The following is a 26489-nucleotide window of genomic DNA, read 5'->3' on the forward strand; positions in this document are numbered from 1 at the left end:
TTTTTTTTTTTTTTCTATGTTGAACCACCTTTGCATTCCTGGAATAAATCCTAGGAATTGTTCATGATGCATAATCCTTCTAATATGCTGCTGAATTCAGTTTTTCAGTGACTTATTGAGCATTTTGCATCTATATTCATAAAGGATATTGATCTGTAGTTTTCTTGTAATGTCGTTTGGTGTTGGTATTAGAGTAATGGCTTAATAAAATGAATCAAGAAGTGTTCCGGCTTCTTCAATTTTTGGAAAGAGTTTCAGACGGATTGGTGTTAATTCTGAAGAACTGGCTTTTAGAAGTAGTTTCAGTGCTTTCTGTGTGACCTTGACAAGTCATTTTACTTTTTGAACCTCATTTCCCAAAGGATATCTAATTGAATGAAATGCTCTTTAATATATCTCTACCAGTTTTTTGCCCTGTACTTGGGTCTAATTTGGTAGAAAGATGTTTGACAACTTGTTATCAAGGATGAATTAAGGTATATTGAGATATGTAACTATGACCTAAGTCTATTTACTATAGAGCCTTTAGTGCACAAATGTTCTTTTCTAAAATTAGCTTAATTGGATAATGATCTTTTGTTTTTCCTTCTCTCTAGGTTCTTTGCACTGACATCCCTTCGTCTTGTATTTTTACTTGCATTCAGCTCAATGATCATAGTGTGTATAGATCAATGGAAGAACAAAATCTGGCCTGAAATAAAAGGTAAGTTTTTAGCATTTAGAACACACTGAACTTCTTTTCTTTAATTTTTACCTTTAGTTTTGGGGGTTTATGAGGGAGTATGTGGAACTGGGAATGTCTTTTGATGTTCGAATTATTTGCTTTAGGAGACCTTTCTCCTTCTGCATGTAATTTCTTAGAACTGAATTCCGCCCTTCTCATTGGTAAGCTCGCCATCTGAGATATTCTGCCCTCATAATTGACCTGAGGAATAAGTAGTCCTTAAATAGTCCTCAAGTTTTTAAAAAATAATTCACTTCATTGGATACTATGTCTTTACTAAGGCAGTATTAATTTGCCTCTCAGGAATTTTTAGATTTATTTTAAAATATATTCTTATTGATTTCAGAGAGAAAGAGAGAGGGAGAGAGGTATAGAAGCATCAATGATGAGAATCATTGATCAGCTGCCTCCTGCACACCCCCTACTGGGGATTGAGCCCGCAACCCTGTCATGTGCCCTGACCCAGAATCAAACCATGACCGCATGGTTCATAGGTAGACACTGAGCCACATCCGCCAGGCCAGAGTGTACAGCTTTTAAATACATTCCCTTCCTATTTTGCAGAGACTTCAAGGAATCATGTCAAAAGACTTTACATCATTTTTTTGTAGTTAATGGGTCTCTCTTTTAAAAGAATAGGCAGATTTCTAGTGTTGGAGTAGTTGTAACATGCCTTGTAACCTAGTGCACCATTGATGTGTTTCAACAAACCAGATATTCTTGAGGGGTGGGACGGACTATTTGTTTGTGTATGCCTTGGCTCTCAGCTTCAGTAATTAGAAGGGGCCTGATGCTCCATTTGGATCCTCCTTACCCCCCTCCCCCCCACCCCCCCGCCCCGCACCACTCTGCTGGAGAAATGAGCAAGCATCAGGCATCATTCCCTTGTCGGCAGCTCCCTAACCTGGCAATATAACGTAGTGTCTCCTTTTATTTTTTTCCCCCCAAACCTATTAAAATGTGAGCAGTCAGACCAATAGCCTAACATTTTCGTGTTTAGTTTTCCCTACCAACTAATGCTGGTGTTTGTTTTAATATTGTAGTGTCAAGACCCGACGCATTAGACAATGAGAGGTATGGAATACTAATTAAATCCCTTTTTATTGCTCTGATTGATTCTCTTGTTGTAATATTCTGGTTATATGTTGTTGTTAACCCCATGTTCTGGACAAACTGTAAGCTGAGAACCTAGGTTGTTCAAGTAATCATTTTAACAGATTCTAAAGTTCAGGCAGAAGTATGTTGAGATGGCTAGTGTCCTCTGATATTTACAAGAGAAGTTTTTGAAAAAGAAGCATTACCGTGCCCCATAACTTGACATGCCAGAGAATTAGCTGCATTATCCAGTCCTAGTGAGAAAACCTAAAGGCAGCTTATTTCATTTGTCTCCTGGTTGTTATACCAGGTCATTTAGTGTTTTCTGTGACCTCTAGCTGTTTAAAGTTTCCTGGTCAGAAAACACATTGGTTCCTGGCATCAGCAAGTCAAAGATTCCTCTTGTGTCTTACAGCTCCTGCTTTCATTTTTCAACTCATTCATCCCATCTGTGTGATCCAAGTAATTTTCTCCGCTGTGGTTTATTTTTAGTTTTGCTTTTTCTCTCTCTGAAGGGTATGTCCACCATTGCCTCCCTCTCAGCAGCAGTGGTGTCAGACTGCCTTACTTTTATCCCTGGATTGCAATCACAGTGAATTGCAATGGTTGAGTGCAGGGATGATGTTTCTAAGCACAAAGGGCCTTGGAGCTGGTGGCAGGTTTACACATGAGGATTGGGCTGCCGGCTCATAGGGTGGAGTTGTCAGAACAGGTTTGCCCTTGTAGTCCCTAAATTCAAGTTTCAACCGGTGAGCCAAGAAGAAAGTCATGCTTCACCTCCAAAGCACCTAGGACAGCCACTCCCTAGCCCCTATTTAAACCCGGAAGCGTTGGCTTCCTACACAGCAAGATGGGGGGATCCTCAGCACTCCCCTTTCACAGCTCCCCCTTCTCTCTTCATAGCTGGGGCTTTGTGCACCCTCGGTTACTCAGCGTGCCCGAGCTCTGTCACCATGTAGCTGAAGTCTGGGTTAGTGGGACCATTTTCATAAGGAATCTTTTGCTTTTCAAAAAGCAAAACCCAGGCAAGGTAAGACGCTTCCCTTTTTCACTTCTGTGTCTGGCTTCTCAGTTCAGTTCATGCTAAACTGAAAACAAACCCAAAACAAACCCCTTTACTACATATTCTCATTCAAGAAAGAAAAGATCAAGAGTTTATTATAGAGACGAAGGGAAGTTATAGGAAAAGGCTTCTGACTAGCCACTAGCCTAAAGCAGAGCTTGATGACTCCTCCGTTGGGTGCTTGCCACTTAGATTAGGCCATCTTTCTCTTCCAAGATGAGAAAGAAAGCTTGCTTGTATGTATTCTGTGTCATATTAAACATGTGATAGGTTGTTGGGTTTTTTTTATTTTTAATTTGACTTAAAAAAAACCCACCACCAACACTTGCTTTCAGAGAGAATATTTGGCTAAGTCCTATTCAAACCAGTTTCCTAGCATGAAAGGTGCAGCCCTATGGGGCTAGCTACGTCAAAGGAGTTTGAATAGAAGTGGACATCCTCTTTTCCTCCCAAAGAGAATCAAATTGGATGCAAAGTGGCTGGTACATGTGTCATTCTGATGTGTCCGCGCTTTACTCATAGGCCATAAAGAATTATTTCAGTCACATCTCTACCTCCCATGCTCACCCTAGTCCCCTGCCATGTAGCAGAAACTTAATGCTGTTTCTTGACTCCCCCAGTTCTGCTTGCTGAGCTGTGGGATACTGACCTTTTTGGCTGTCTTGGGCCGCTACATCCCTGGGCTCCTGCTGTCCTATTTAATGCGTAAGTATGGCATATACCTACCCCTGTGAGCTTACTCTACTCATAGCTTTTCCAGCCACAGCTAACTCTGGGTCTAGGGAGGACTTTTATTCTCTAGGAAATTATCTTTTTTCTTTCCCCCCACCCCATGATTTGTTTAGTGTCCTGAAAGGGTCTTCTTACCCTTATAGCAGGCTCCCCACATATAAAGTCCTTATCTTACCAAGTCAGTTTTAGAAATTGACGAGAGTTAACTAACATATTGTATTAACAACTCTAAAGGACTGTCCCTATTTAAGGAGAGAATGTTTACAGTCAGTGTATTGTGTAACAGCAAAACTTAACTCTTAGGGCAGTGGTTCTCAACCTTCTGGCCCTTTAAATACAGTTCCTCATGTTGTGACCCAACCATAAAATTATTTTCGTTGCTACTTCATAACTGTAATGTTGCTACTGTTATGAATCGTAATGTAAATATCTGATATGCAGGATGGTCTTAGGCGACCCCTGTGAAAGGGTCGTTCGACCGCCAAAGGGGTCGCGACCCACAGGTTGAGAACCGCTGTCTTAGGGGATCCTCTGCTAGGTTCTGTTTACCCTAGATCACTTTTCCCCCCGTAGCACAGTTTTATAAATTTAGTTACTTCCTATTGGCATGAACACTGCTTGTTTGAGGCCAGAGGAACTGAATAGTTATGGCTGTGGCCATTATCAGAGCTCATGTGATTTGTTATGTAGTTTCTGAGGCATTGTTATTCTTTGGCCTTATTTATGGCTCAGTGACACCCATATGCAAGTGACCACACGTCTCATTCTGCCCTCAGTGAATCAGTTCTGTAGATGGCTGCAGATGTGTCTGCCTTCCAACAAAACGCCCTCATGTACTTGGGGAGACTAGTGAAGGTGGCCAGCAGAATCAAGCATAACTGTTTTATACTAAGTGTCTAAGCCAGGGGTCCTCAAACTTTTTAAACAGGGGGCCAGTTCACTGTCCCTCAGGCCATTGGAGGGCGGACTATAGTTTAAAAAAAAACTATGAACAAATTCCTATGCACACTCACATATCTTATTTTGAAGTAAAAAAACAAATGTTTTTGGCGGGCTGCATGTGGCCCGCGGGCCGTAGTTTGAGGACCCCTGCTCTAAACCCCTCAGGACACAAGAGCAAAGGGACAGGTAGGACTGTTTTGTGCACCCCTTCTCCATTTTGCCACTATTTCCCACTCCTCTCAGTTGTCACTGTCATGATGTGGCCCCTTGCTGTGTACCACCGACTGTGGGATCGAGCCTATGTACGGCTGAAGCCAGCTCTGCAGCGGCTGGACTTCAGTGTCCGCGGCTATATGATGTCCAAGCAGAGAGAGAGACAACGTAAGTGTAAGGGGGAGCCTTCCTTCCACTTGGGCAGTTTGGGGAAGAGAAGGAAAGCCCATAGGCCTGACATAATGGGTAGGTCCTCGAAAGTGGGAAAAGCGGGATGTGGTTGGTGTGTGTGTGTGGGTGGGGGGAAGGGGGGAGGTAAAAGTGATATTCTATTCCAGGGAAATCTATGCAGGCTTACCCATTTTTTTTCCATTTGGGAATTCAAGACACTCCCATTTTAAACAAATCTGAGAAAAGCTCTCCTGTGTTGAATAAAAGACAGTGAAGATAATCCCTAGTGTTTGCTACTTTTTATGAAGCATTTTCCTTGTGCCCAAGCACTGTGCTGGCTGCTTTCCAAACACAGTGACGACAGTTGTGTGAACTTTTCCTCTGCTGTGGTCTGATCAGGTTAGGTGTTCATTAAGCCCTGACCTCAAATAGCCCTGCATTTGGTCACCAAGGCCCTGCTCCCCCTGGACAGCCAGCTGAATAGTATCAGTCCTCAAAAGCCTGACCTAACTAAGCTGGGCATCTCCCTTTGCCCTCTGTGATAGTACCTACTTTCCACCTTGACATCCAGTCAGTCCCTCGCTGATCCTGAGAGCTGTTGACAAGCCTGGTAGTTGATCACCTGAGGGTGGCTAATGGAGAGCTGTTGGAAGAGAGATCTTTTTCTTCTGTGCTATCAACTTACCTTTCTGTCCACTTAGGCTCTGCAACTCACCTCAGGCATTGTTGGGTAGGCTTAGGGCCATATTCAGAGAGGGGTTCTCTCTCTCTCTCTTTTTTTTTTTAACTCTTTATTGTTTAAAGTATCTATACTAATAAAAGGGTAATATGCTAATTAGACCGGGAGACCTTCCAGGAGACCTTCTGAACATCCTTCCAGACAAAGCCATGGTGGCGGGGCCGAGGCAGAGGTGGTTAGGACCGATCAGGCCAGGAGGGGAGGGCAGTTGGGGGCGAGCAGGCTGGCGGAGGTGGGGGCAGTTGGGGGTGAGCAGGCTGGCAGGCAGAGTGGTTAGGAGCGATCAGGAAGGCAGGTGAGCAGTTAGGAGCCAGCGGTCCCAGATTGCAAGAAGGTGCAGGCCAGGCTGAGGGATATCCCTCCACCCCCTGCCCCATGCACGAATTTTGTGCACCAGGCCACTAGTCCTATATAATAAAAGACTAATATGCAAATTGTCCCCTCATCCAGGAGTTCTACCACCAGGGGGCAGGGCCGCCCATCCAACCACCCGTGGCCCCTCCCCCCGGCCAGCCCCCGATCAGCCCCGGCCCCAATAGGGGTGGGCCAGCTGGCCGGACCCCACCATGCACGGATTCGTGTACGGGGCCTCTAGTTATATATAGTATTACATATGTCTCCTTTTTCCCCCATTGACCCCTCCCTGGCTACCCCCATTCCCACAGCACATGCCCTCACCCCCCTAGTGTCTGTGTTCAATGGTTATGCTTATATGCCTAGGTTATCTTATGTTCTCATTTTATGCCTTCGAAGCTCAAAGAGGGTAGGGGTTTCCCCTTCAAGGGAAGGTGCCAAGGCCTTCTGCTCTTTCCACATAGTGCGCCGCAGAGCTCTACACCCGGAACATGCCATGGACAACCAGAGTGACAGTGAAGAAGAGCTTGCTGCCTTCTGTCCTCAGGTATTTTGGGTGTGGGACTGTACCACTGGCCAGTTTTCTTTTTTAAAAAAAAGAATTTTCTTTTTATTTATTAATATATTTTTAATTGATTTTAGAGAGGAAGGGAGAGGGACAGATAGAAACATCAATGATGAGAATCATTGATCGGCTGCCTCCTGCACACCACCCATTGGGGAGTGAGCCTACAACCACAATTAAGGCCTTTGCCCCGACCAGGAATCGAACCAGCAACCTTCCGGAGCATGGGATGACGCCCAACCAACTGAGCCAGGGCTGGCCAGTCTTCTTTAGCTCCCTTTTAACCATCTGGCACCTACATTTAGGTAGTAAGCTCATAGGCTCAGGTACTCCCTCCTTACCCCTGTGAGAGCCCAGACATGAGCATAACTGGCGCTCCTGTGAGAAGCTAGTGTTATATTGGGACTTTGTAAATAGATCTCAATTTGAGCCTGGTGACCAGCACACCCGCTTTCATGTCTCCCTTTAACCCCTGCCATCATGGCAGAACTTCTGGAACTGGTGTGATTATCTTTTAAAGAGCCCTGCTCATGCCCTGACCAGTTTGGCTCAGTGGATAGAGCGTTGGCCTGCAGACTGAGGGGTCCCGGGTTCGATTCTGGTCAGGGGCATGGACCTTGGTTGCGGGCATATCCCCAGTGGGAGGTGTGCAGGAGGCAGTTGATTGATGTTTCTCTCTCATCGATGTTTCAAACTCTCTATCCCTCTCCCTTTCTCTCTGTAAAAAAATCAATAAAATATATTTTAAAAATAAATAAATAAAGAGCCCTGCTCATCTTGGGTTGGGCAGTGTGTGTATCCTCCAGGTCACCTGTGAAAAGTGTTTTCTGGATCAGTTTGCTTAAGAGTAAGTGGCTGGTTGACTCCTAAGACTGCTTTCCTTCCTGTGCTCAAGATTGATGAGTAAGGGTGTTTTCCTTGGGGAGCAGCCTAAAAATGGTCAAGATTTTGACAGAAGTCTCCATCCACATCTGGTTACTTCTGGCCTTAGGGTAGTCTTCAGGGCCAGTAATTAGTAAAGCTGTTACTAGGGAATTGCATCTGTTCTTTTTTTTTAACTTTTAAAAAATTTTAATTTATTGCATCTGTCCTTACTGGCATCATCTCTTCAGGCTTGTCTGTGTTTTCTTTCTGTAGCTGGATGATTCTACTGTTGCCAGGGAATTGGCCATCACAGACTCTGAGCACTCGGATGCTGAGGTCTCCTATACAGACAATGGCACATTCAATCTTTCACGGGGCCAGACACCTCTAACAGAAGGCTCTGAAGGTGAGCGGCCTGACTAGATAATGGTTCTGACTGACCACCTTTCAGCTTCCCTGGACAGAAGGGATACCGCCCTCTCCTCTCCTGTTTTCTGAGAAGTGGATCAGGTGTCAGAGCAGCCTTAGGGGTCTGACATCCAGGATGGCACAGCTGCTCTCCTTGGAATCCTCAGTTCCTTTGTTTCCTCAGGTTGTAGGTTCCTGGGGAGCATAGTGGAAGAAGAGAGAGGGGGAGTTCTCTCGCCAGTAGAGGACTCAGCAGTCTATAAGCAGAGGGGAAAAGCTGACCAGTGCCATGGGTTTGCTTCACCCTTAGATATCCAGGGTGGAAAAATGTGGTTACATGGGGCCGACTTGGTGGGGCTGGGGTCAGGTAGTTGCTATGTCTCAGACACACTTCTGTGCTTTCAGACCTAGATGGGCACAGTGATCCAGAGGAATCCTTTGCCAGAGACCTTCCAGACTTCCCTTCCATTAATGTGGATCCTGCTGGCCTGGACGATGAGGACGATACCAGCATTGGAATGCCCAGCTTGATGTACCATTCCCCACCAGGGGCTGACGAGCCCCAGGGCTCCCCAGCCAGCCGCGACGAGAGTACACTGCCGGAGCTCCTGCTTGGTGCCCTGCCTGCAGGATCCAACCTCACCAGCAACTTTGCCAGCCTGGTCTCCCAGGGCATGATCCAGCTGGCCCTGTCAGGGGCCTCCCAGCCTGGCCCTTCTGGCCAACCTCCCCGGAGAGCAACCAGAGGCTTCCTCCGGGCCCCCAGCTCAGACCTGGACACTGATGCTGAGGGGGATGACTTTGAACTTCTGGACCAGTCAGAGCTGAGTCAGCTGGACCCTGCCAGTTCCAGGAGCCACTGAAGCAGAGACTCCTTTTGGGGGGGTCACTGTGGCTTAGGGTTTTTTTCTCATCCCACTAAAGGTGAAGGGGCAAGGGAAGAACCCAGGTCCCATCCCCTGACTTACACTTGTATGCCTGGTGGCCTGGCTGATGCTCAGAGGCCTGTTGAGAGAAGATACTCACTTCCCTGATACCAGCTGGACACCCATTTCTGAGCTCAGTCACTGAAGTGAGAGTGTGCTTCCTTAGGGAGGCTTCTCCCCATCAGGATGATACTTCTGGGGAACAAAGTAGTCAGGGGTATTGGTTCCCCTTTGAGGGGGTGCTGCTGTTTGCTTCTAGGTATGGGTGCTCAGGAGCCCTCATTGATAGAAGAGCCCTTCCTCCTCCATCATCTCCCTAGAGGCCCAAGTCAGGCAGCAGCTGGAAGAATTACACTGTCATTCTCCTCTTGGGCTAAGCCATGATTTGTCTGTTTCTAAGCAAGCTTCTCCTTTGGTTCCGCAGAGCAGGCCTGTTCCCTCTGCCACAGCCCATCCTCATTCCTTGAGGCCTAACCCCCAGTTTGCTCCAAAACTGCTTGTGAAATTTAAGAAATGTGAACATGATGTGGAGGTGGGCCTCTTCTATATTACCTTGGGCCGTGGGTCAGCTGGCTGGAAGGGTGAGTGCCTCTCTGTGGTCTCACTGAATCTTTTGGAGCTGCCTGGTAGTCTTCGGTGCTGCTAACCCCTGGCTCTATTTGCCCATCGGCCTGAGCAACTAGCAAAGCAATACCAGACCACACCCATTCCCATGTTCCTGTTCCTTCCCTTGCTCCTCCTTTGGAGAAGCAATATTCCATGGGGGAGGCCAGAGTAGCACTTTACAAATGGCTCAGTGGCATTCATCCCAGAAGCCACCAGCTCTTCCTTCACCAGCTATTCTTACTCTGTTCAGCTCCTTTAAAACTTTTTATATTGAACTGCTTCCCAACCTGGTGGACCTCTTTTAAGGATGAGCCAAATTAGCAAGAATGTGTCTGTAATGAGCAGCGACCCCTCTAAGGGGTATCTGTTAAGACTGTCCCTAGTAAAATCATGTGAAACAAAAACTGAAATTGGTAATTAGTTCTAAACTTGTGTCAGCTTACACCCTCTCTCTGCTTCTCCAGAGCTCAAGCCAAACTCCTGTCCTCTTTCCCTCTGCATTAACCCTTTGCTGATCCTCAGGGACCACTCCCCCAACACCTCCGCACCTGGGTGAGGGATGCTGGACAGAGCCCATTTTCATGTGCTACAGGTGGGAGTGTGCTAACATGTTTGCTCTTGGTTGATGAAAGGTAGAGGCCAGGACGTGAAAATCATGAACAGTGAGAAGGGAGAAGAACTAGATGCCTATTTCATAGTCACCTTTGTGTGAATGTTAGTGGTAATGGCATTTCCCCACTTGGGGTTCTCACATATTTTGGGCACCTTATCTCCTCTCAGAGCCCAGATGTCTTACAGGTGATCTCTGATGTGGAAAAAAATGGGAGGTGTGGGAAAGGAGTGGGATTTTGCGTGTTTGCATGAGTGTGTGTAGCTCCAGGCTTGGGAGTTAGCAAGGAGGGAAGGAAGGAGAGCAAAATCTTTGGAAGGTGTTTCTTGTACCTGGGGATCCTGCTCTGAATCTCCTTAGTCCTCCACTGTGAATTGGGGTGAGGGGAGGGGTGGGAGGGGTGTCGGGGAATAAATCTTATATGAGAACAATCTGTAAGAGACTAATGTTGAATGGTGTCCTACCCTTGATAGGTCTCTTATTAATCTGGTATGTGATTAGAGGAGGCGAGAGCCTCAGAAGAGGAAGTCCAGGTGTAAGGAACCCATTTGCCTATCGGTTTTTCCTTTGTGATGGTCAGAAAATCACCATGGTATGAGGCCACTATCCCCTCCCCAGGAGAGCCCAGACATGAGCATAACTGGCACTCTTGGCCAGCATCTAGCGTGCAGTTCCATCATTTCTATTCCATCATTTCTAATTCTTTTTTGATTTGTAATCCTCACCTGAAGATGTTTTTACTGATTTCAGAGAGGGAAAGAGAAACATCGATATATAAGAGAAACATTGGTTACCTCCTGTACACACCCCCACCAGGAATCAAACCCGCAACCTAAGTATGTGCCCTGACTAGAACAGAACCAGCAACCTTTCGGTGCCCAGTGACTCTCCAACCAACTGAGCCACACTGGCCAGGGCATCTGATTCTTGATACTGCTCCCTAAACGTGTGGAGACAAGTATATTTCAAAGGCTAATGAGATTTTAGGTAACAGAAGGCTTTAAAAAGTAACACCATGTCCCTCCTCCGGATTGTTTGAGCTGCAGGGACAGCTGCTCTTTTGGCCTTCACCTGACCTCAGAAACTAGAAATACTTATTTTAAGCTTCGTCCCATTGGCCACTGTGGGCAGGAGTGGAAAGTACCTGCCAGGTGTTGCCATAAAATTGACTCAGCCAACAGGAAACTTCGAAAAGCTTTGTGGTTTAATAGCCCTCTCGCAGCCCTACCTTCCCTTGGCGTTCAAACCACAGCATGAGTTGAGCGCCCCCTGTGTGCGGAGCTCGGTAACGAGCAAACAAAGGTGACTTTTCTTTCCAGGGTGTTTTACTTATTAAGTCTACGATCACCCTTCTGCAAGTACCCCTGGCTCCTACTTTACAAATAAGACTAGCGGCCAAGGGCCTCGGGCCGTGGGCTGGGACGTGGCCCTGACGGTAACTGCGCTGTGACCTTGAGCGGGCCGACGGCCCAGCGGGAGTTGACCCCGAGGTTTCCCGTCGGAACCTTCGGCCCTGCTCAGCCGCCGCGGGGGCCGGGCCACAAGACCAAGGCGTGATGTACTCCGGCTTCCGTTCCGGGGGGAGCAGGGGAAGGTTGGAAGTGTGTGCCCCGCCTCCTCTGCAGACTCCCGGGCAGGGGGTGGTGCGCGGTGTCCTAGCTCCGGGCAGAAACCCGCTGGGGGGTCCCGGAAGGTCCGCTTCGTTCCTCGCGAAGGCTTCCTCTTCCGCCAGTGGCCGCACGAGGCCCGCCCCTCCCGCCGCCGGAAGAAGCCGTTGCCCGGAGCAACGGTAACGTCCGGCTTTCGGAGTTTGGCGGCGGGAAAGGCCATGAGTAAAGGCAGGGCTGAAGCGGCGACTGGCGGTACGCGGGCCTCGGGAGCCGGGGAGACCCGGAGGGGAGCGGGTAAGGGGGCCGGGGGTCGGCTGAGTGACCCCGCCCCTGTGTCTTCTCCTCCCGTAGCCCCCGGCGTCCTCCTGAAGTACCTGCAGGAGCAGAACCGGCCCTACAGCGCCCAGGATGTGTTTGGGAACCTGCAGCGGGAACACGGGCTGGGCAAAGCGGTGAGGACCCGCTCCCGGGGTTCCTCCCCTGGGGACCCCTCGAGTCGGCCATTGTAGCCCTGGGCTTCCTAAGGCTGGTCGCGCGCTGCCCCTAACACTGGCCGCCCGGCCCGAAGTCACTGATTGCCCCGCACTCTCCCCTGCCAGGCCGTGGTGAAGGCGCTGGAGCAGCTGGCCCAACAAGGCAAGATTAAAGAGAAGATGTACGGCAAGCAGAAGATCTATTTTGCAGACCAGGTGAGGGAAGTCTGCGCAAATTACCCCCCCGCCCCCGCCCCGTGTGCGAGCCCAATTTAGGTGAATCAGCCCCACGTTTGAACTCTCTCTGGGAGAATTGAGGCAATCCATGAAACTCCGCTGTCTTACGCCATTAAAAGAGCCCCAGCCATCCTTTAAATCAGTGTGTGTACTCCCTTGCTGTGATCCAAACTTCATGAGATTAACATACTTAAAATATGATGACAGAAAGTCCAAGATCCAGTTCTGCTTGGAAGTTCTTAACTCCCAATCGTCTAGATTAGAACCACCTGCCAAATTACTTTCCTTCCGTCTCCACCCGCCTTCCTAAACACACACATTAATTTTGTATCTTCAGCCCAAACCTCCAAATGGATGTCTTTCAGAATCATTATGGCTACAGTAGAATGCTTCATCTCTCCCCTACTGGCTCCTCTCACATTCTTTTATATTTATTTTTATTGATTTCAGGGAGGAAGAGAGAGAGAAAAAACAACACACATACAAAACATCAATGATGAGAGAGAATCATTGATCAGCTGCCTCCTGCATGCCCCCTCCTGGGAATCCGCCTGCAACTTGGGCACGTGACCTTGACCAGAATCGAACCTGTGACCTTTCAGTCGCAGGCTGACGCTCTATCCACTGAGCCAAACCGGTCAGGGCAAGCGGGATACATTTATGTGCCCGCAACCAAGGTACATGCCCTTGACCTGAATCGAACCGACGCTCTAGCCACTGAGCCAAACCGGTCAGGTTGCTCCTCATCTATTGCAATATCCTAACATCTCCTGGTCTCCTCAAACATTGCAGCCAGAGCGATCCGTGTTTGTGAAAATCTAGTCATGACATTTCCTACCTAAAATTCTAGTGCCTCTGGAACAGGTAATAGGCACTTGGAGACTTGGCCCCAGCCTGCCTCTAACCTCATCTGTCCCTGTTATTTCTCCATCCATTAATACTAGACCATTAAATAGGTTTTACTCCTGTATCCTTTGCTCATTGTCTTTCCTTTGCCTGGAGTGTTTTAGTCCCTTCTTCCTCTTATACCTCTTTGCCCAGCTAACTTACTCATCCTTTAGAATTTCACTGAGACATTACCTTCTCCAGAAACCTTCTCTGGATGCTCTGAGCTAATGGCTTACCTCTTGAGGCATACGGTAGTATAATTGTCTTTTTACTTGTCTCCCCCACTAAACTGTCCTAATACAGACCCCATTTCTCATTTATCTTTGTTAGCACCCCACAGTATTCAACATCCAGTAGACATTAAATACTCCTTTAACTGAATCAAATCACCATCAAGGCAAATTTTCCTAAAATAGGTTTCATTATGTTACTACTCTGTTGAAGGTCCCCTAAAGGTGAAGCTGGAATTTTTTTTCCTGTAAAGGGCCAGACAATTGTTACACTTTGCAGGCCAGGTGGTCTCTTGCCACAGCTACTCAACTGTCAAAACCATGCAGGATTTGGCTTACAGGCTGTCGTTTGCTGCCTCTTGTTGTAAAGGTTTAACATTGCCTTAATGTGGAGTTCAGGCTGCCCAGGCTGGATTCACATCCTTTCTAACCTGCTCCTCTCACCAACTGATGAGACCCCCACTGAGCCCCAACACAGTCCTTTTTCTAGCAGCTCGTCTCATGGGAGGGGCTCCTCAGACTTTATTCCTCGAGTCCCTTAACGAAATCCCTCCCACCACGCCCCTGCCTGTCCAGACCCTTCCTGTTGTGGAAGCCCTCGTTCAGTCATCACTGTGGGAAGAATGTTCCTTTCCTCCTTCAGCCTAGTGAGAGTTTTGACCACTAAACTGACAGATATTTGTCCTATCAGTCTCCTGACAACCTAGAAGCCCCTTGAGGACAGGCATTAGGTTTCAACTTTGATACCTTGTTGTTGGACTCAGTACTAAATTGAATGATCTCTCAAAAGTACACTCCTGCTATTTCGGAAGGTTCGTGTGTGTGTGTGTGTGTGTGAATGTTGCCTTTTAGACGTGGGGTCACACATCAGGCCACTTTTCTTCTTGTCTTTGGCAGGACCAGTTTGACACGGTGAGTGATGCTGACCTCCAAAGCTTGGATGCCAAAATCGTGACCCTCACTGCCAAGGTGCAGAGCTTGCAGCAGAGCTGTCGCCAAATGGAGGCTGGTAGGAATGGGCTGTTCGGAGGGTGCCCCTCGCTAGCATCAGGGTCTGTCCAGAGGTCAGGATTACTGAGGAAATGGGTTGTTGACTGCATTGTTGTCTCAGTGCAGTGAGGATCCCTTTGCTGGGCTGCCATAGCATTACATTCAGAGAAATATATGACAGCTGATGGCTTTTGAAATTCAAATGGATGGGACATGCATCTGCTTTCCTTATCATGGTTATCAGCATACTGTTCTCACACTTCCCTGGCTACAGCTTCCTGGACATTTCTAGAATAAGGGGCCCATTCTGGACCCTGGGTGTAAAACCCAGAGCAAGTGGAGGCCTGGTCTCCTACCTCAGGGAGTACCCACTGGAAGAGAACCCCTTCCTTGGGGGACAAGTGATCTCAGGGAGATGTGGTTTCAGAGCTGAAGGAGTTAACTAGTGCCCTGACCACACCGGAGATGCAGAAAGAGATCCAGGAGTTAAAGAAGGAATGTGCTGGCTACACAGAGAGACTGAAGAACATCAAAGCAGCCACCAGCCATGTGACCCCGGAGGAGAAAGAACAGGTGAGTTGGGAGGGCAGGTAGCCTGTGCAGAGAAGTAAGCACAAGAGTTGACCCCAGCAGCTGCCCTGCCGTGGGGCTAAGGGCTTAGAGAAACCTGTCCCCCCTGCTTAGGTGTACAAAGAGAAGCAGAAGTACTGCAAGGAGTGGAGGAAGCGCAAGAGGATGGTAAGTGCAGGAGTTCCCAGGCAGGCCCTGGAAAATAGCCCCCCCCCCCCCCGCCCCCCTGAGAAACTTGCTGCCGTGTCATGGATCTGTTAAGCAGTGCCAAGTGCTGCCCATCTGCAAAGGGGTGGTCTTGTTTCTTGTCAGGCAACAGAGCTGTGTGATGCAATCCTGGAAGGGTACCCCAAGAGCAAGAAGCAGTTCTTTGTAAGTGGTTCTCTTTCTCTTCCTTACTCCCCTGGGGTTTCGCCAAGAGGTCTCATTCACTTGTCTCATTGCCCCACAGGAGGAAGTTGGGATAGAGACAGATGAAGATTATAATGTCAAGCTCCCAGACCCCTGAGAGCCCCTGTGGTAGGACTGGGTTATGGGGACAGAGTCCCAGACTGGCTGCCAGCTTTTTTTATTGTTACTGCTGCTTTCAACCTTTGAGCAGGGCAGTTGGGAGAGGGGCATAAACCAGAGTATTTGGCAGAGCGGGAGGGGAAGGAGTGCTGGTCAACCAGAGTCGATGGGTACACTCATTACATGGTCTAGAATGTAATTTCAAATGCTTGTGCTTAACACTTAGACTTGGAACAAAACTAAAGGAAAGCATTTGGCAATATTTATTGTAATATAATTTGATATAAAAATATTTAATTTCCTCTAGATAATCAAACCTCCCAGATAACAAATCTGAGGAAGGCAAAAGGGAGGTTGGGGGACAAAGGTAGAGAGAGGCTATTATACACAGCATTCAAGGAGTCCAGGGCTGCACCCTAGACTCTCTTGGGTTCCATATACCTCGGGCCTTCACCCACCCCCAAGTCCTGGCAGAAATGTAAGCAGCACATGAAGGATGGTAGAGACCCAGATACATCTGACAGAAAGCTGGGGGTGGTTTTAAGGCCCAGCTAATTTTTTAAAAATTGTAATTTCAGCAGAGCTTTTGTTGGTATTTAGAAAAATAAAAACTTTTGTCACATTTGACTTTGCTGTGCAGCGCCAGTGCCTGTGGGGACAGAGGGCAGGAGTAGGTGGGAGGTTGCTTCTGTCTGCTGCCCAGAGCAGGGAAGAGGTGGTGGAGTCAACAGCAGGAGCAGGACCCTGGCAGCCGAGCCTGAGCCGGCCAGAAAGCCGTGGCTCTACCTCGGGCTGACCAGGCAGCTCTAGCCTAGGCATGAGCGGCCTTTCACCCTGCATAGCTGTGGAAGTCTTTTCTCTTAATGCATTCCTCTCGAGCGACTACTGCCAAAATGGCCAAACTTGGGCCAGCTGTCACCCAAGATACCGAAACAGGCAAACAGTTTCTAAATATGTGTAGATCATGTGCTGAATTCTGAGGCTTAGGAAAGGGGTGTGTGTGTGCGCGTGCACGCCCCCCCGGCCCCCCAGCAGACCCCCATTCTGAGGACTTCTATGGGGGGAAGACTGGGTAGGTTCGAGCTCTATAGTCAATATAATAAATTAATCAGAAGCTTTCACAACACACCCCAGCCCCACTGAGGATGAGGGGGGGCTAGGGGAGGAAACATGAAAGAGAAACCAGCTGACTGGTGTGCGGTGTTGCAGTCCAATCTCACAAGCCCAGTGGTTGTGACCAAGTAGGAGACTTGAGGCCTCTTGTTGGCTGTCCTGCAGGTCAGTAAAGCTGGTTCTTCAGTTGGTGCAGGACACCGATCACGATCTCCCGTAGGGTCTGTTGAGGGCAGCAGAGGAAGAGAGATGATGCTCAGGTGAGGGCAGAGAGCTGTCTGGGACACCTGACCAGGTGCGCTCTTTCTAGCGGAAAAAAAAAAAAAGCCCCTGGGAAGCACTAATGTCTACAGTTTACTTTGCAATGCCCCCAAAACAGGATGGAGAAAGGGATGGCGAGATAGACAGCTATGGGATAATATGGAAAATGTTAATGGTAGAATTTGGGCGATAGATATATGAATATTCAGTGTAAATTCTCTTGATGTTCCAGTATGTTTAAAGTGTCTCATAATAAAAATGTTTGAAAACAAAAGAGAATCTGAGAGACAAGTTTAAGCCCCAGAAGAAGCAACTAGGCCTCAAAAGCAGAAGACTCAGTTTAATACCATTAACACACCACGTCATTACAAACTCCAGGAAAAGCTACCTTAGTGGGCCTGGGGTTGGGGCTAGAAATCTTTCCCAAAACCCCACGTAATTCTGCTTCAAGTGATGGGGCTCACACACTGGGCAGCTGAGGAGTGACCAAGGTGGCCACAACATGGACTAAACCAAGGCAGAACTTGGCCTTATAGGAGTAAGTGCTCAGATCATACTTGATAAATGAAACCGTAACAGGAAAATGTAAACTTTAGAAAGCAAAAGGGGGAACGAGTACTGAAAGCTATAGAAACACCCTGAAGAAACCTAAAGTCTGCTACCTGCTTTTCGAAATGGCTTGGGTCACTTTGCCTAAAGGTGGGAGGAGCCTCCGGCCCTGTGACCACTGCTGCCCCATACCTGAGGCTTACAGTGCTCCTCAATCCAGCTGAAGACACAAGCCGACAGCTCCTGAAAGCTGGCCATAGAGATGGAAGCATTGAAGGACTGGAACAGGGCGTCCATGATGCCTTGAAACACATTGAACTTGACCTGGTCGGAAACCTGATCCTCCCCCTCGTGGGGGTTGTCCTGGTGTGCCTTCACAATCTGCTCGTAGTTCCTAAAAGCAAGCAGGCCAGGGCTGAGGTGCTACAGCAGCTCTACCAGGCCAGGAGGGTAACTGGGTGACCCCAATACCTCCCCCAACCAAGAAGGGGAAGAGCTTTGGGGATATAGTCATAAGCTAGATACTGCTTTTAGGTTAAAAATAGACACCTATTTTGCCGAACCTTCCATTAACCCAGGGGTCCTCAAACTACGGCCCGAGGGCCACATGCAAATACAAATATTGTATTTGTTCCCGTTTTGTTTTTTTACTTCAAAATAAGATATGTGCAGTGTGCATAGGAATTTGTTCATAGTTTTTTTTTAAACTATAGTCCGGCCCTCCAATGGTCTGAGGGACAGTGAACCTGTTTAAAAAGTTTGAGGACCCCTGCATTAACCCAACAGACTTTTCTAGTGTCTACTATCAGGGACTATTGGGGGACAGGTTCCTGCCTCTAAGCGGCCACCGGAGGGAGTGAGAATATTATCTGATGTGGCCTTTGAACAAAAGGGAGAGTGAAGTGAAGTGGGCCTCAGTCCCCTCAGAAGCCCTGGTTCCCACAGTTGGGCACGCTTACACTTTCATGATCTTTAGGGCCATGACGTCCTTGCGTAGGGTGGACACCTCCTCCTCCTGCTTTTTCTTCTCCTTGTGCAAGAACTGGATGTAGTCAATAGCTAGGGTGAAGGTGGACAGAGGTTGTGGGCATAGAGGACATCAACCAGAGGACAAGGCTGATCTTGTTTCCCTTTTCCCCATTCCCCAAGTCTCCCATTACAACCACCCAGCAGGGCCAGGCCAAAAGTGGGTCTAAGGCTAGCCTGCTCATAGCCCCATTGCTCCAACCCCTCCAGTGCTCTCCCCGCCATACTCTTCTGCAGAACGATGGCTTTGCTGAGCTTTTGGGAGCCAATGGAGAAGTCCTGCTGCTGGCAGGTGGGGACGATGGTCTGAAGGTCGTCATAGCCTCTCTGTGGAGAGAGCAAGGGAAATAGATTCCTTAACTCTGAGGGGTTAAGACAAAATGGCACAAACTTTTCTTCCATGACACTAAGTCCCATTCTCACAAACTAAAAGGGGTGGGGGCTGGAAGGAGGGGGGTGTTCATGTCCGGGGACGACTAGCTGCCCCCAGGTGGCTTGGGCCTGTCTGATGGGTCAGGGCACAATGAGTCTGAAATGTGCAGGGCCTTCCTGTGCTGGCTGAGGCCTCCCCAATCACCTTGATAGCATCCCTCCTCTTCTGTTCAGCCTGCGTGTGTGCTCGCCGGCGCCGGTCCTTGTAGGACTCCTTGTAGGACTCCTGGTGGTAATCACTGTCCTCGTCATCTACGCTCAGAGTTGGGGGCAGGAAGAGATCAATCTGGGGCCCAGGGAGACCCAGCTAATCCGTCTTTCCCTAACTGGGAAAAAGAACGTAGTGCCCAGGTAGCAGATGGACACGGGAACTTATTCTAGATGAGGTAAAAGATGATGAGACCCTGTGTCTAGCACTAGGGCTCTAGCACCCCACGTGGATGGCTAGAGCATCCTAAGAAGATACTAAAATGATGGCATATCTGAGCCCCGCCAGATGGGGGATGTGGCTGCCTACCTGTGTTAGGGACGGAAGAGGCACTGGTGGAACCGATGCTATTAGCTCTGGACACTACACTCCCCTTGCGGGAGCTTTCTACAAAAAGCCCTGGAAAAGAGAGGCCCCAATCACTAAGGGGTAAGGTGGGGGGGGGGGGGGGGGGGGAAAACCCGGTAAGCCTTCAAAACCCCCGGGGCCCCCTTTTTTTGATCCTTAAATGCTGACCTCTCCCTTAAACCAAAAGCTAGCCGTACTGGGCCAGCCACTTCTAGAGCCATCTGCAAGGCTCCGGTCCCTGGGTCTGAACTGCTCCACTGGCCTGCAATGGTGCTGCTGGTTCACAAAGCAACACCTGGGCTTGATGAGGGTGAGAGTGACCAGCTGTCACTATTTCCATCACTTCCCTGCTCCACAGCAGAGGGAACCAGGATCACCCTCCCGTGCCTCCTGCCCTGGTCCTCCAGCTCCTCCCTCACTGTGTCAGGCTCAGAGACAGGGCTGTGGTCAACTGTGGCGGCCGAGGCCAAGGGAACCTACAGGGCTGAAGGGGGTGGGGAGGCACTCACCGGGGTCCAGGCTGTTGTCGCTGTAGGCATACTCCACCTGCGGCACCCAGCAAGGGAGGAAAGCGGTCAGGCCTCCGTCCCGAGGAGGCCTCTTCCCTCTGCGTACAATCGTTTGCGCACAGGCAGGTGCGCAGGCAATGGAAGGACCGACAGGCAGGGGCGCAGGCAATGGAAGGACGGACAGACACACACCGGCGCGCGCAAGAAACGGAAGGCTTTCCCCGAGAGCCAAGACCGGCTAGGTCGTGGGAGCGCCGCCCCTCGGCATGACCCCGCCCGCCCCACCCCGCCACCTGCCCAGTCCCAGACCCGCCCGCACACTCGCGCACACGCGCCTCCGCCACCTCCCCACCTTAGCACGCGCGGGGGGCGAGCTGTCTTCTCTGGAGCCCCCGGGCCCGGAGGGCGGAAGCGGGGGTACTCTGGGCACCGGAGCGACTTCCCTCATCTCCCGGACCCCCTACGTACACGCGCCCGCCCCGCCCTCCCCTCCCCGGCGTGCTCGCCCGCGGAGCTTGCCTTGACCCAGGGGTCCTCCAGAGAAGCGCCGGGTTCCGTCATCTCCGACCCCCCGCACCGGAAACCAGCCGGCGGCCGGCCACTCGTCGCCAGGAAAAGCGGGGCACGCCCACGTGACCCAAACCAGCCAATCCGCGGCCGAGGAGTAAAGGGCGGGGCGAGGGTGACGTGCGTGCGCAGCCAGGGAAGGCCGAACCCTCGGAGTGAGCTGAGCCCCCTGCGGGGTTGACACAGGTTGCGTTGTGGGGGTCACCCTGCTGGTCTCCCTCCCTGGGGCAGGCGGCAAGCGGCACATTCTGTGAAGGGGGTCCCCTCGAAAGGCTTGTTGCAGGAACGTCTGCGGACAGCTGTGCACAGGCACACTGCCAGGCCTGGGCGCCCCGGGGATGCCTTCCTCCCGGGCCCCCCATCCGGCCAGCCATCACCTCGTCCAGCTCCACCAGGCTGCAGGCTCTGTGACGGCAGAGGCCCGCCTGGCGTGTGGAAGGATGGTCCTCCAACGTCAAGCCTAGGATCCAGCGGGGCACTTGTGGAATTAATACTCCAAAGAGCCTGTTGGCCGTTATGCTACTTTATACATAAGGAACCTAGCAAGTTTGTGACTTGTCCAAATGCACACAGCTGCTCAGTGACAGGGCCAAGGCTGGCTTCAGTCTGGATAGCTCCAAAGGCCATGCTCTTAACCACTGCACTCCTGGCTTCCAGCTCAGGCCTGAGTCCTGCACTTGTGGCTCAAGGATCCCAAAGTTACCTAGAGGCATTGGAGCAGGAAGCAGACACCATACAGACAGCACCTGGAAACATTGACCTTTAATTCTGTTACAAGTTCCATTGTTTGCCCTTTCCCCCCTTTCTCCCCTACTAGCCTTAGGTATCACGGACACCTGTAGGCAAGAATGGGGTTGGAATGCCAGAGGGGCCTGTTCCCCACGGGCCACATCCTTAGTGTTGGTCAAACACCTGCAAGCTGAGTAGGCTTCTTGTGTCCACCAGGCCCTGCCCCACCCAGCTTAGCTCAGAGCCCTCTAGGCCCAAGCTAGGGTGAGCATGGAAGCCCCCATTCCTCCTCACCACTGGATGATCTCTTGTCAGCTCCAGGGGCCAATCTGGCCCCACAGAAAACTCATGATCAGTACGGCTTCTTGGCTATGCGCTTCTGCAGGAGGGCCCAGGCTTTCTCCACCTTTGGGCAACCAGAATGTTGTGAGGAAAAGACAGTCAGGTAGGCATTCACTGTAGACTCCCTCCCAACAACCCAGCTCTTCCCTGGGCATCAACCTGGAGCTGGGTGACATGTGGCTCCCATAAGGTGCTTAGCACCACATGGCTCTGGTCCACAAGCTGCTGTCCACTCATCTGGTTCTGCAGCCGGCTTTGAGCTGCAGCCTCACTGAGGCCATCCCTCTCCCGAATTCGTCGTATAGCCTGGGTACAGACATGACATTTGTCAGCCAACTGGCTCAGAGCAGGATGTAGTCTGCAATGGCGATGGGGTGGCAGTGGGCTCCAGATACCTCAGTCTCAGGGACGACAATGGTCCACACCTCATGCACCATGCTCTGCCAGCCGGCTTCCAGTAGCATGGCAGCTTCAATCACGCATACCTGCTTTCCTGTAGGGAGACTCCAGTCACTACCAGCAGGACCCTATCACTTGCTACCAGTCAGAGGGTCAATGAAACATGGTCCCTGGGAACGTGGGTGGTCTGGCTTGGAGTAGAAAAACTCCCAGGGAAAGGATCTGCTTAACTGTGCCCCTCAGCCGCTCCCAACATCCCTCTGACTCACCCTCAGCCACAGCCAGCTCCATCTCCTCTCGGGCCAGCATTGCGATAACCGGCCACACAATGTCCGTGAGCATCTTCAGGTGCTTCTGAGAAGCAGGATGGAGGGAGTGGGCAGTGGTTACTCCCCTTGAAGATGGAGCCAGCCCAGAGAAGTCCATTGGGTCCCAACCCCTGGGTCTATTGCAGTGGAGAACCTTTGGAGAGGTGTGTATTTACCTTGTTTCCAAAAACCCGGCTGCCCAGGACCTTCCTGTTGATAATGCCATCTTTATGGAGGATATCTAGAGGACAGAGACAGAGGATTGGGCAAGGAGACTAGGCCATCTCCTCACTTCAGGCCTCCTCCAGCCCTCTCCAGTCATTACCTGTTCCAAAGGCTTGCACCACGGGCTGGTAGGCAGGACCACCCGGGGCATAGGCCCGATGGCCCAGCTGGTCACAATCGATGACATATGCCCCCAGGCCCTTCAGCCGCTGAGCTACTGAGCTCTTTCCAGAGCCACTTATGCCTGTCAGCCCAATCACGTAGAGACCAGGAGGGAGCTCAAACCTCTCCTGGGGGTAGATAAAAGGAGCCCTAGTTACTAGGGTCCTCAGGCTCATGTTTGGGCTGAATCCTTCAGTCTCCACCTTCTGGCATTTCCAGCCTATCCAAGTGGGTGAGGGAAGGAAAGACATGCTTACATATGGAGGCCGGAGCAGGTTTCCCAGCATTCGCTGGCGGGAGCTGGAGGAGCTGATTTTGTCCTCTTCATTTTCCCTGTGGCTTAGGTCGTGCAGTAGCTGAATCTGGAACAAGGCAAGCTCCTCCAGGTCCTGAAGTAAAGAAGGAGGGGTGAGGAGAGGGAAAGAAGGGTGAGATGAAGGGCAAACCCTGACACCAACTTGCCCCCTTATCCTCCCCTACTTACTCCAGAGGTAGAGCTTGCCTCAGAAGACAACCTGGGAACCAGTTCCTCCTTGCCTCTTTCTACCACCCTGGGCCCCCTCTTCCCTCCTCTGGGGTCATGGTACTTCCAACAGCACCCTCCCCACAATAGCCTTCCCCATCCCCATCCGCTCCCTCTGCCAATCTCCCTCACAGGTTACATTCTCAAGGCGGAAGCGGTTGACGGCCATCCCCCCACGATAGGTCTCCTCGCTGACCACCAGGAACTCCAGGAAGGGGTCAGAGCCAGCGGGCCCATAGGGGTCCAGCAGGGGGATGATATCAAAAGCCAAGGAGGGCTTGATGTCCACCAGGAACTCACTCAGATGTTCCACACGTTCTGCGTAGGATTGGAGCAGCTCTGGGAGCAACTTGCCTGAGGAAGGAGCCCAGAACAGTGAGATCTTTTTATTGGGGAGGAAGAGGATGGACCAGTTTGGGGAAAAGTGCCCCTAAGCATCCTGTCTCCAAAGGTGGGTGGCAGGAAGAAAGGGCTAACCTGGGATGTGGTCTGTGATGGGAAAACTATCAGGGGCAGGCAGCAGGCAAGCACAATCGTCAGTGCAAGGGCTGGCATGTGTCCAGAGAACTAGCAGTGCCAGTGGACGTCAGAGCCAGACAGAGGCGTTCAAGGATTTGTTAAAAATGCAGACTCCTGCCGAAACCGGTTTGGCTCAGTGGATAGAGCATCAGCCTGCGGACTGAAAGGTCCTAGGTTCGATTCCGGTCAAGGGCATGTACCTGGGTTGCGGGCACATCCCTGGTGGGGGAAGTGCAGGAGGCGGCTGGTCGATGTTTCTCTCTCATCGATGTTTCTAACTCTCTATCTCTCTCCCTTCCTCTCTGTAAAAAAAATCAATAAAATATATTTCAAAAAAAAAATGCAGACTCCTTGGTTCCATGTTTGGGGTGGGGGGGGGGGGGGCGGGATTCTGATTGAGTGGTGACCAGATTACACATTGAGAAAAGGCTGCTTTTACTCATTTAACAAAGTTTCCTTAACACCAACTGAGTGCCCGGCACTGTGTGTGACATTCGGGAGGGGTAGAAAGTAATGGATGGCCCTACCCTTTCTCAGCCTTGGTACTACTGGCACATTACAAGGAGTTTGGGGGCCCTAGCCAGTTTGGGTCAGTGGATAGAGCGTCGGCCTGCGAACTGAAAGGCCCCAGGTTCGAATGCGGTCAAGGGCACATGCCTGGGTTGCGGGCTCGATCCCCAGCGCAGAACTTGCAGGAGGCAGCTGATCCATGATTCTCTCTCATCATGGGTGTTTCTCTCTCTTTCTCTCTCTCTCTCTCTCTCTCTCTCTCTTCCTTTCTCTCTGAAATCAATAAAAATCTATTTAAAAAAAGAAAGGAGTTTTGGGGGTCCTCCACCACCCTAATCCGGTGTTTCCCCCACTCACTCTTCAAGAGGTCTTTGTCTGCTACTCCCACCACAAGCTGCTCCTGGGCCAGGACGCAGGCGACACTGAGCAACACCTTGTGGGCGTTGTGCAGGCGGTCAAACGTGCCACCCACAGCCCCGCGACGGTAGCCACGCACCGGCTGCTTTGGAGATCTGGCCACAGGGGAGGATGGCCTGATGGTGGAGGGTAGGGAGACCTCCGCAGGCAGTTCTCCGTGCTCATACTCAGGGTAGAGCAGCACTGAAGTAAGTTGCGGACAACAACTGTAACAGCTGGTGGCGTAACGCTCTAGCTGTTGCTTGACCGGGTTGTACTGGCTTCCATCCAGGGTCTGGAAGTCAGTCAGCACCACCTCCGGCGGGTGGGCCAGATTCTGGACGGAGCTGGCCAGGGGAGGGAGAAAGGCGCTCTTGGTTCGGATGTTGGTGAGCAGAATCCTGATGTCCAGGTGCGGGTGCACGTTGGCGCCAGCATAGAAGTGCGAGATGAAATCCAGAACCTCAAATGTGGCCTGCACGGGGGTGGACAGGGGCTGAGCCGGGCCCTCCAGGCTCATGCCCGGCTGCAGGTGTACATAGAGTGTGTCGTTCACGAGCCGGGCCGCAGAGGTCAGGATAGGGGCCAGGCGAGTGGCCAGGGAGGCCAGCGGCGTCGTCAGCACCAGGAGGCCCGACCGGAATAAAGCCATGCTGCCCAGGCCTGTGGACAGTCAGGGAGACCAGCAGAGGGTGACTGAGGGGGATGTGCCCGAGGGGGATGTCTGTACGGGGCCTTGGACCCAAGACAGGGGACATAGAGGGTCCGTGCCAACCGACAGGAACCGGGGGAGGGGACGGGGCCTGGTACACCGCGCCTCGGGGCTGTGCTCTAGGACTCGGTTTCCTCCTCTCTCAGACGGGGCGGTGAGCTCGCTGAACTGAATCAAAATCCCGGGAGAGGAAACTAGACATGAGCCCCTGAGTCATAGGGCGGGGGATGCAGAAATTCTGGGGCCTCCTGCTAAGCTGTACCAGGGCCTTCAAGGACTCAAAGGAGGGGACTAAAGGCAGGCACTCGGGCTCGGTTCGGTCTCCTACTTACTGGTACCTCCGGGGTCTGGTTCCACTGGCAGCACCACTGACGCTTTCCCGAGATGCAACCCGGAAGCACTAGCTAAGAAGGGCGACTCTGAGCTACGGAATCCGGGAAAGGCCAAAAGTCTCGATTTCTGTCCGGCCCTGGATTCTCGCGAGATTTCTCATGGGGCGGGGCCGAGATTTGAGCCACTGGGGGCCTGTATGCAGGAGGGCGAGGCTAGCTGGAAAGCCAGCCCGTTTCCCGGCTACCCTGCGAGAAAGATTGGCTTCAGCCAGGTTATCAAGGAGACAATTACAGAGGCAGAACACCTGGCTTTCTTTCTTTCTTTTTTAAAGTGAAGAGGTGTCACTTTTTAAAAATATATATTTTATTGATTTTTTACAGAGAGGAAGGGAGAGGGATAGAGAGGTAGAAACATCCATGAGAAACATCGATCAGCTGCCTCCTGCACACCCCCCCCCCACCCCTTCCCCGCAACCAAGGTACATGCCCTTGAACAGAATCAAACCTGGGACCTTTGAGTCCGCAGGCAAACGCTCTATCCACTCAGCCAAACCGGCTAGGGCCGGTTTCTAATGAGTTTTTCAATTACCGATTACACCCCTATCACTTTGTATCCACTTCAGGCGTACAGAAGAGTGGTTAGATGGGAGGCGTAATAAACAAGAAGAGAGCTTTCAGGGTTGCAGCCCGGACACATTCTCAGTCCTTCTCTGTATCCGCCCCCCCACAATTTAAGTGTGTATAAGAGCTAGCTCGGTTCTGGCATCCGGCGGGGGGAACCAAGCCATAAACCTCCACC

At 50.8% G+C, this 26489-nt stretch overlaps 4 protein-coding genes across 9 annotated transcripts in view; 2 read left to right on the top strand and 2 right to left on the bottom strand.

Annotated features, from left to right (window-relative positions):
* RETREG3 (reticulophagy regulator family member 3) overlaps positions 1-9806 on the top strand; it is a 22092-nt gene extending 12286 nt beyond the window's left edge. Inside the window, exons 2-9 of the mRNA XM_006092349.3 lie at positions 597-703; positions 1768-1798; positions 2723-2849; positions 3503-3587; positions 4800-4937; positions 6498-6580; positions 7736-7868; positions 8276-9806. Of these exons, the coding sequence (XP_006092411.1) occupies positions 597-703; positions 1768-1798; positions 2723-2849; positions 3503-3587; positions 4800-4937; positions 6498-6580; positions 7736-7868; positions 8276-8733 (1162 nt within the window). The 3' untranslated portion in view covers positions 8734-9806. The remainder of the gene's footprint in view (positions 1-596; positions 704-1767; positions 1799-2722; positions 2850-3502; positions 3588-4799; positions 4938-6497; positions 6581-7735; positions 7869-8275) is intronic.
* A 2000-nt stretch (positions 9807-11806) lies between these two features.
* PSMC3IP (PSMC3 interacting protein) lies at positions 11807-15626 on the top strand. Of its 3 annotated transcripts, none has more exons than XM_023756905.1 (8): positions 11807-11874; positions 11974-12074; positions 12222-12311; positions 14348-14459; positions 14868-15013; positions 15125-15178; positions 15301-15382; positions 15462-15626. In XM_023756905.1, the coding sequence occupies exons 1-7, from the start codon at positions 11841-11843 to the stop codon at positions 15337-15339; spliced, it is 576 nt and encodes a 191-aa protein (XP_023612673.1). In that variant the 5' UTR covers positions 11807-11840; the 3' UTR covers positions 15340-15382; positions 15462-15626. The 3 variants fall into 3 exon arrangements, with proteins under 3 accessions (XP_023612673.1, XP_006092413.1, XP_023612672.1); XM_006092351.3 differs by having other exon boundaries at positions 15323-15382; XM_023756904.1 differs by having other exon boundaries at positions 15323-15626.
* A 142-nt stretch (positions 15627-15768) lies between these two features.
* MLX (MLX, MAX dimerization protein) lies at positions 15769-20847 on the bottom strand. 4 transcript variants are annotated; one of them, XM_006092353.3, is made up of 8 exons: positions 20486-20847; positions 19967-20003; positions 19419-19508; positions 19047-19153; positions 18697-18796; positions 18403-18502; positions 17636-17837; positions 15769-16856 (listed from the first exon to the last, which is right to left on the bottom strand). In XM_006092353.3, the coding sequence occupies exons 1-8, from the start codon at positions 20525-20527 to the stop codon at positions 16800-16802; spliced, it is 735 nt and encodes a 244-aa protein (XP_006092415.1). In that variant the 5' UTR covers positions 20528-20847; the 3' UTR covers positions 15769-16799. The 4 variants fall into 4 exon arrangements, with proteins under 4 accessions (XP_006092415.1, XP_014314321.1, XP_006092416.1 ...); XM_014458835.2 differs by lacking the exon at positions 20486-20847 and adding an exon at positions 20319-20431; XM_006092354.3 differs by lacking the exon at positions 19419-19508 and having other exon boundaries at positions 20486-20827.
* Positions 20848-21277: 430 nt separating this feature from the next.
* COASY (Coenzyme A synthase) lies at positions 21278-25814 on the bottom strand. Its single transcript, XM_006092355.3, has 10 exons — positions 25691-25814; positions 24608-25309; positions 23361-23575; positions 22956-23087; positions 22637-22826; positions 22488-22552; positions 22273-22357; positions 22000-22097; positions 21764-21910; positions 21278-21668 (listed from the first exon to the last, which is right to left on the bottom strand). Exons 2-10 carry the CDS (start codon positions 25296-25298, stop codon positions 21615-21617), a joined length of 1677 nt encoding a protein of 558 aa, XP_006092417.1. The 5' UTR covers positions 25299-25309; positions 25691-25814; the 3' UTR covers positions 21278-21614.
* Positions 25815-26489: the final 675 nt, after the last annotated feature.

This window comes from Myotis lucifugus, unplaced genomic scaffold, assembly GCF_000147115.1.
Source record: "Myotis lucifugus unplaced genomic scaffold, Myoluc2.0 scaffold_100, whole genome shotgun sequence".
NCBI lineage: Eukaryota > Metazoa > Chordata > Mammalia > Chiroptera > Vespertilionidae > Myotis > Myotis lucifugus.